The following is a 9017-nucleotide window of genomic DNA, read 5'->3' as shown; positions in this document are numbered from 1 at the left end:
GTGCTGTGTAGACGTGCTGTGTGGACGGATGTGCTGTGTGGATGTGCCTTGTAGATGAGCTTCATGGATGAGTTATGTGCACCCGCAGGCTACGTGTCAGCCCTGCACATGGACAGTGGGCAGCAGGAGAGTGCCCTCACTGAAGGGAGGTGAGCTGTGGCCCCAAGTGTGCACCCTTCTCAGTGTGAAGGTCAGGGAAAGCACACGGCAGGGTGACCAGGAGAGGCCCTGATCGAGGGCCAGTGTGCACAGCCGAGCAGACCGTGGCCTGGGGTTACGGCACAGCCTACCTGGGTGCAGTCAGCCTCAGTCCTTCTGAGCACCTGCTCACCTGCTTTTCTTAATCCTCTCTTGCTGATTAGTACGGCCTGGGGAGCAGCACCAAAGCCTCTTTCACCCCCTTCGTGGACCCCAGAGTGTACCAGACGTCTCCCACTGACGAAGACGAAGAGGATGAGGAGTCGGCGGCTGCAGGTGAGCTGGACGTCCTGCGACAGGCTGCTGCGGCCAGATGAGGAAATTAGTCACCAGCTCACAGCTAAGCCCGCCATTACTCAGACAGGGAAGGGGCTTTTTAATCATGATTTTTGTAGGATTCTTAAAACAAATTTCTCTCCATTTTTTTTTCCATCTCTTCTATTTTGCTTCTGGTAGGAACCAAGAGGTGTCTAGGGACCCTAGGAAAAGCTGTTCCTCAGCGGTCTTTGAACTTCCCCCATATCTCCCAAAAGCAATTTCTGGGTACAATGCTGTGCATACAGTAGACACTTAGCAAGTGCATGCTGCCTGCCTTGGCTCAGGAGTGCGCTCTCCACCGGGTCTGGCTGGTGTTGAGGGCAGCGTTGCTTTCTAAACTTCTGTGAGTGATTAATCATCAGCATCAGCTTAGGCTAATTTTTTACTTGATAATCTGGAATTTCAAAAAGTAAATCTTTCTTGCATATATTACAGGAGGTGGGTATGCTGTGTTATTTTCTAAACTGAGTAGTGTCTATAAGCTTGTTTTGTTAATGAATAAAATACTTCTTCATCAAATGACTTACACTCTAGTCTACTAAAACAAAAGCGTAAACTAAGTACAGTTTGAGCTGTCTGTGCCCCGCCACAGTGCGGACTAAACGCAGTGTTGGGAAGCCCTGTGTCTCCTCAGTTACCTGTCAGGAGGTCACTGACCCCTCTGGTTCTTTTTCTCAAAGCTCTGTTCACTAGCGAACTTCTTAGGCAAGAGCAGGCCAAACTCAACGAAGCCAGGAAGATTTCGGTGGTGAACGTGAACCCGACCAACATCCGGCCGCACAGCGACACCCCTGAGATCAGGAAGTACAAGAAGCGGTTCAACTCGGAGATTCTGTGCGCAGCCCTGTGGGGTACGTCAGCCGTCGCCCCTCGGCCGGCCCTGGGCACCAAGACCACTCTGGAGCTCACTGCCTTGACCTCATGAGAGGCCAAAGCAGTTCTATATGAGAAATTGCTGATACCCTAATGCGCAGAATGATCCACAATGACCCTGTCAAGTGACAGTGGTGGATAAGGCCAGGACAGAACTAGCCAGCACAGGACAGTGTCTAGCACCTGTGACTTGCCCCCTGCCCCATTCATTCTCTGACCCATGTGACATCCAAGAAGGACAATGGAATTGCCTGCATTTGGCAGCTGAAAAGCCAGCCCACACATTTTAGTGAGTAGCCCCAGGCTGTTAGCAATCCCAAGATAAAACGGAAAACGAACAGCAAATAACAAGGCAGGACTTCCCTTTAAGTTCAAAGTATCAACCCACAGTTCTTGTGGCAGAAGTCTGCAGGTCTAGCTGACCTCAAACTCAGGGTAGCTGTTACAAGATTCTATCAAAGTCCTGGTCTGCACCACTGTAAATAGCTTAGACAGTTAAAACAAAGTCATGCCCTCTGTGTCCAACCACCATCCTAGGCATGGGTAGGGTACTGTAACTTGATAGGCTGAAAGCATTTGAGATGCAGCACAGAGAGCCCCAAGCCTGGAAACCGTGTTCTGTGGCAGTGATGGGGTCTGTCCTCTGGGGAGGCCCAGAGAAAGCCAGACAGCCACGCTTGATACTGAAAGAGTTAATGTGCAGAGAGCAGGCACCGAGCTGCTCAGAGACCGAGGGACACAAGGTAAGGGGACTAGAGTCATGCGTCCGTGAGCATAGCACAGCGAGCTGAACCCCTCAGGGTGTGTGCTGCGGCAGACAATCACCCTCCCAGGGAGGAATGTTTAGGGTGTAGCTGTCTGAACAAGACTATATACCAGTAAGAACTTGTGTGATAGGAGTTTTTATTTGCAGGGTGGACTACAACAAATCTAGGTACCTGGGACCTCCCCTACAGTCAGAATTTGTGTGGCTCTCAGACTGCTCACACCTTCAGTTGGCCAATTTCATTAACCTAGAAGAGGGTGGCATGTTTCCATTGTTGAGGGAATGGGGCATAAGACAGTTAAACTTTAGTGTGAGGAGGGGGAAGAGTGAAAGCAGAAACCCTGCTGTGAGTTAAAGGCGGGGAGCCAGTGCACAGGACACAGCGAGTTTGGGGTAGGAGAGACCAGATGTGTAGGGAGAGCCGAGAAGGGCGGTGGAGGCAGAATGAGGAGGACTCACTGTGCTAGGCAGTGATGACCAGTCACAACGCATGCTTCTGCCACTGAGTGGAAGAAAGCTGTGACTTCACTGGCAGAGGGACAGGGCTTCCCTGCGTCAGAGCTCCTGCATCGCTCTGCAGCACCTGCTGGTCTGTGCTGAGTCCCCAGATGCACAGGTGCAGGTGTGAGCAGTCGGTCTCCATGCTTCTCTTGCAGGTGTGAACCTCCTGGTGGGAACCGAGAATGGCCTCATGCTGTTGGACCGCAGTGGGCAAGGCAAAGTCTATAATCTGATCAACCGGAGGCGATTCCAGCAGATGGATGTGCTAGAGGGGCTGAACGTGCTGGTGACAATTTCAGGTAGGTACTAGGATGGCATGAACCCAGGTCTGCACAGGTGGGAAAGGTGATTACCCTGCTTCTGAGGAAATAGCTCTGCCTTTCCCAGCTAGCCAGTCACTCAGTAACTATGGTGACATAGCCAGAGTGAGGCCACCTACATGGGGCAACACTGTATATCCCGCCTCCCAAGGGAAGTCCCTGGCCAGACAGAGACACACCTCAAAGGCTGAGTGCTCATGGCCTTCATGTTCCCCTGGACTCCCAGGGACCTCTAAGTTGTCTGCTCTGCCATTACTGCCATCTGCTCCCAGGTGGAGAATGTCAGAACGCCGGCCTCCAGGAGGGAAGGTTAGTAAGTGGAATTTTCTCTGGCGCCTTCCAGCAAGAAACTCTTCCTTCACTCATGTCCTGGCAGGTGCACTGCCCCACTGGTGATCAGGTCTGCAAAGAGGTCTGAGTGCACATCTGGTTTCCAAAAAAAGCAATAAAAAAGAAAAATATGGAGACTAAAGAAGGCCTTGTTACCGACAAGTTTCAAATGCAGCCCACAAGAGGAAAGTTTATTGAAGGAATAGTTTTTTCTTTCTGATGGTGCGTTTAAAAGTTTAACAAATAGCACCCTCTTTGCCCTTCCTGCTCCATTTAGTATGGGACCAAGTACACATCAGACCCCCCAGGGGAGCTGTGAAAACCCAGGCTGCGCCCAGGTCAGGGCCAGCATCTCTGCACGGTCTGGCCAAGCACCAGCAGCCTTCATAGCTCCTGAGGTGCTTCCTCTGTGCAGCCAAGTGTGAGAAGGGGACCCTGTGCGGGGCCACAGCTTCCCAGAGGCAACACAGACATGCTGCTTGGAACCTCGAAGGAAGTTTAACTCTTCAGCTGTACTTCTATTTTGAGAAAATGCTTACATTTGGCTCCACAATTTTTTCTTTCTTTTACCTTTCCCCTGAATGCACAGTTTCATCTCTTTTTATTCTTTCCAAATAAGAGTTGACCAAGTAAATTCATCTTGTACTATACTTTGGGTTTAATTCCATGTAGTTTTTTGTTGTGGTTAATTAATTTCTTGGTTGCTAGATGTCCAAATCAAAAGTAAAACCATACCTTCCTGTCCCCTACCAAGTGGAAATGGGGCCAGAACCTTACACTGGGCTTCCTGTATCTCAGTGACACATCCCCATTCTCAGGTGTGTAGCCGTTCCCTCTTACCTGAGGCACACAGGAGGACGCAGAATTAAACCTTGAGCTGCCCTCAGGTCGCTGTTGGCAGAGAAAGGAGGAAGTGTGTGCTCTCGTATCTGCTGACTGCTATGACTGGCACATGGGCCAGGCCCCTGCTCGCAGAAACAGACCCCGGCTGCCCCTTGCTCCCACTCTTCTCCCAGGAAAGCTAGTGTGAGAGCTTTGTGAACTCTCTTCTGGTACATGATATAAAATACCTGTAAATATAAAACATCTGTAAAGCCTAAGATGAATGACTGGGAAATAAGAGTCCAAGCAGTGAAATGCCCAGGACCAAAGTCATGGTCAGCTGGGAAGAGTCACCCCATGGACGTCGTCTTGTCTGATCCTCGGTGACGCTCTGGAGCATGTTAGATTCCGTGCCCTGTGCTCCTTCCAGGACTGTCTAGTATTTCTTCACCCTCCTGTGCACTCTTCAACCCTCAAAGTCATGTTGCAAAGGGAACTTTAAGTTTTCAAGCTTTTTTTTTCCTTCCTATTTTTTTTGGGTTTTCCTTTCAGTGACTTCACACCATAAACTTGTCCACTGTTACTTTCTGAACCCAAATTGGCTCCACCAAACTTGTTTTTCTTGTTTCCTTTTAAAATTACATTTTTTTGCCAGTTATAAAATAAAACTATTGCTGTCACTTTAAACAACAAAAAACAAAGAAGAGATTCCCTTCTGATACCCACCACTTAGTAGAGGTGAGGGAGAGATAGGGGACATAAGCCAGAAGGTCCCACGTCACCTCCATTCCAGGCGATTAGATATAGAATGTTCTGGAACTCTGATCGGCCACTCTGCTGGGCAGGCAGGCCTTGCTGAGTCCAGCTGACAGAGCTGCCTTTGCAGTGGGGAGAGAATGAGAGCAGCTGCTCCACCCACACCACCTGAAGGGAGGAGATGGCAATTTTGTGATGTGTGGAACTGCTCTAACCCCAAGTTCTGGCAGAGACAGCACTGCGGTGATGATGCTGGGGCACTACGTCCTCACATATACACACAGGCAAACTAAATAAAAAGTGGCGATCAAATTTGTGAACTTGGAACCCTGCTCTCTCGCTGCAGCACTGCGTACAGTACAGCTCACTGAGTCTAAGGGCTGCGTTCGTGCTGATGTGCTGGTGTCTTGCTGGGTGGCGTTTGTTACTACTGTTGTGTGTTTCTGTGTGCCATCAGGAGAATGTCAGAGCGCAAATCAGAACAATGAACAAACTTTGAATTTCTTATTAAACTTGGCAAGAGGATTTGTAGGTATGGTGGTCACTTGGTCATCGGACTGTTGCAGTGGAGTCTGCTGGCTGAATGTGCAGCAGCGAGAACAAGTGGCTCTCCAAAGACTCCAACTGCCACCAACTTCAAGGGGGGGATGCGTCAGTGGGCAACACGAGAAGGTGCGGCTTGAGGCAGCCTTGGGGGCAGAGGGGAGGCTGCTGGTGTTTCTGTGCTCTGACTGCTGGTGGCCACTGGGTGATTTGTTGAGCAGGTGACCAGCCAGGACACCAAATGCATCTTGTTGCACTGTTTCCTGTAATGTTTCTGTGGACAAGTAACAGAAGCTTTTCAAACGTGAAAATGGAAGTGGCTGCATCCTGGAGACTTTGTACTGGGCAGGTGCCACTCAGCCTTGGCTACATGCACAGACACACTCCCGGGATCTTCATTGTAAGAGGGACTTGGTTTGCCTCGGTGTTGAAGCTATTGACAGTTATACTTTAGGGCCCTCTGAAAAGCAAATTGTGTCTGAAGATAAGGAGCTTTTTAATCTTGAAAGCAGAGTTGAAATAGAAAATTCTTTAAAACGGTTGGAAGATGTCTTGAAAGCATTACACATGAAGCTGTTTGAGGTTGAATCAAGACTGTCCTTTACCAGTTCCAACAGCTAAACTCTCTGTGTCTTCATCCTGCCCTGTCCCTCCTCCCCTCATACATTAAATGAGAAGAATTGAAGAATTACTTTTACAGCTCTATTTCCTGGTAAAGAGGTGATTGTTTCCCAAATTCCAGTGTTAAAGCCATGTCGCAATACTTGCTAGGATCACAATTTTGGAGTTTTTATTTTGATAAGAAACTGAGATAATTTTCTGAACTGTTTTCTCCTCTCTATCAAATTTATTCTTCTTCATTTCTTATTTTTTAAAACTTTAATTCACCTTTAATACTTGAGACAATATTTAATGTGAATGGTAAGAAAATCTTACAGGTTTTTCTACCCACGGTATGGTTAAATCTTCTCTGACAACTAAACACATAAAGCTCTTTGGAGAAACTGGACGGATAAATTATTTGTCATTACTATTTGCAAACTTGGACAAGTACAGAATACCACAGATTTATAGTAGGGTTCCACTTTACCCTGTTTATTTACTACTATACAGTTTTAAAATCTGGGCGAGTATTCACCAAAGAGGGTAGAAGTCATCTCTGAGAGTGAGACTCTGGAGAAATTTTCTGTCTTTCAGTTTCCTATAATATGAGACTTTTATAGTGTGCATGTTTATTTTATACTCAGGAATAGAATAAAGATTAAAACAAACAAGAAAACGTTGGCAAGAGTGGAAGTGAAATCAGGGACATGTTAGTCCAAGTTTATAGGGATAATGCCATGGAAGAAAATGGCAGGGTCCACGTGGATTAAACCATTTTCTGAGGAAAGAAAGTGGCACTTTTTCTGAGGAGAGGTCAGGTGGCCAATAACAAGCAGAACTGACAAAAACATTGAAAAAATTCGTCAAAGTGTGGGTCAAAAATCATCTGACTGAGAAGCATAGCAGACAGGATAAACATCCGTAGAGAAACCATTAGGAAAATCTTAAATCTGTGGCATGAGAAAGGTGTATGCAAAAATGGTCTTAAAGGAAGAACAAAAGCAAAGGAGAGTCAAAGTTTGCCAAGACCTTCTGGGGAGGCGAGACCATATTTTGGGCTGTGTTATCACTGGTGACGAAACATGGGCCTATCAATACGACCCTGAAACAAAGCATCAAAGTGCAGAATGGAAGTCAGCCGGTTCTCCATGACCAAAAATGCTTCCATCAGTCTAAATTAAGCATCGAAGGGTGTTCCTAACCTTTTTTGATATCAGAGGGATTATTCATTATGAAATTGTACCATCTGGAAAGTTAACCAAGTTTACTATTTAGAAATGCTCAAAAGGCTATGTGAAAAAGTTGGATGAAAACAACCTGAACTTTTCAGAAACTCATGGTTCTTGCATCACGACAGTGCACCGGCTCACACAGCACTGTCTGCAAGGGAGTTTTTAGCCAGTAAACAAATAACTGTATTGGACTTCTTCTTTTTTTGAAGATTTTGGCCAGGGCTGGGTTTGAACCCACCACCTCCGGCATATGGAGCCAGTGCCCTACTCCTTTGAGCCACAGGCACTGCCCTAAATAACTGTATTGGGATGCCATCCCTCCTCACCTGATCTGGCTGCCAGTGACTTTTCTCTTTACCTAAAGATAATGGAAATATTGAAAGGAAGACATTTTGATGACATTCAGAATATCAAGGGTGATAAGATGACAATTCTGACTGCCATTCCAAAAAAAAGTTTCAAAAGTGCTGGTAAGGGTAGACTAAGCGCTAGCATCCGTGTGTGGCTTCCCAAGGGGAGTACTTCAAAGGTGATGGTAGTGTTACTCAGAAATGAAGTCTGTAGACTTAATTGTCAGACTTTGTAAATAAAGTTAAATGAAATAGAGATTGGGAAGGGCAGAGTAGGAGCTGTCACAGGCCCTGAACTCACTGTTGTTATTCCAACAGGAAAGAAGAATAAGCTGCGGGTGTACTACCTCTCATGGCTGAGGAACCGGATCCTGCACAACGACCCCGAGGTGGAGAAGAAGCAGGGCTGGGTCACCGTGGGGGACCTGGAAGGCTGCGTCCACTACAAAGTTGGTGAGTCTCCCACTGCAGCCATGCCCACTTACATGTGTTTAGTTACATGTACCCATTTTTCCTGCTAGACACTGATGATATTCGTGTGAGCAGTGTAATATGTTGCTGTCACCTTAACATCGCATTATTTCAATAAAGTCAGACTGGTGAGGTTCAAAGGGCACATTCAGTATAAAGTCCTAGGCTCCACAGAGCATGTGCATCTGCTTCCTTCGAAAGGCCCAATAAGGTGACAAGAGAAAAACTAAAATGCCATAAGTGTGAAAACAAAGGGACAAGGAAAGAGAAGCCAGGAAATGAGATGTTCATGAAACCAGCAAGTGGCAGAAGCTGGGACAAAGACTCGCCCATCGGGATGCACTCGGTCTAACTGTGCGGTGAGGGAATTGCCAGGATCACTGCAGTCACTCAGCTCCCACTCTGCAGTGAGGGGACTTCCAGGATCACTGCGGTCACTCAGATCCAACTCTGCAGTGAGGGGACTGCCAGGATCACTGTGGTCACTCAGCTCCAACTCTGCAGTGAGGGGACTGCCAGGATCACTGCGGTCACTGAGCTCTCACTCTGCAGTGATGGGACTTCCAGGATCACTGTGGTCACTCAGATCCAACTCTGCAGTGAGGGGACTTCCAGGATCACTGCGGTCACTGAGCTCTCACTCTGCAGTGAGGGGACTTCCAGGATCACTGTGGTCACTCAGCTCCCACTCTGCAGTGAGGGGGCTTCCAGGATCACTGTGGTCACTCAGCTCCCACTCTGCAGTGAGAGGACTTCCAGGATCACTGTGGTCACTCAGATCCAACTCTGCATTGAGGGGACTTCCAAGATCACTGTGGTCACTCAGATCCAACTCTGCAGTGAGGGGACTGCCAGGATCACTGCGGTCACTCAGCTTCACTCTGCAGTGAGGGGACTTCCAGGATCACTGTGGTCACTCAGCTCCAACTCTGCA

At 47.7% G+C, this 9017-nt stretch overlaps 1 protein-coding gene across 2 annotated transcripts in view; it reads left to right on the top strand.

Annotated features, from left to right (window-relative positions):
* Positions 1 to 9017, top strand: part of TNIK (TRAF2 and NCK interacting kinase) — a 354942-nt gene that overhangs the window by 334766 nt on the left and 11159 nt on the right. For both annotated transcript variants that reach the window (XM_003794663.2, XM_003794666.2), the window contains 4 exons: positions 363 to 474; positions 1197 to 1367; positions 2812 to 2955; positions 7931 to 8065. In XM_003794663.2, the coding sequence (XP_003794711.1) occupies positions 363 to 474; positions 1197 to 1367; positions 2812 to 2955; positions 7931 to 8065 (562 nt within the window). The remainder of the gene's footprint in view (positions 1 to 362; positions 475 to 1196; positions 1368 to 2811; positions 2956 to 7930; positions 8066 to 9017) is intronic.

Source organism: Otolemur garnettii, unplaced genomic scaffold, assembly GCF_000181295.1.
Source record: "Otolemur garnettii isolate 467f Iridium unplaced genomic scaffold, OtoGar3 scaffold00084, whole genome shotgun sequence".
In the NCBI taxonomy this organism is placed as follows: Eukaryota; Metazoa; Chordata; class Mammalia; order Primates; family Galagidae; genus Otolemur; species Otolemur garnettii.
The sequence above is the reverse complement of the archived record's forward strand: the minus strand, read 5'-3'. Positions and strand labels throughout refer to the sequence as shown.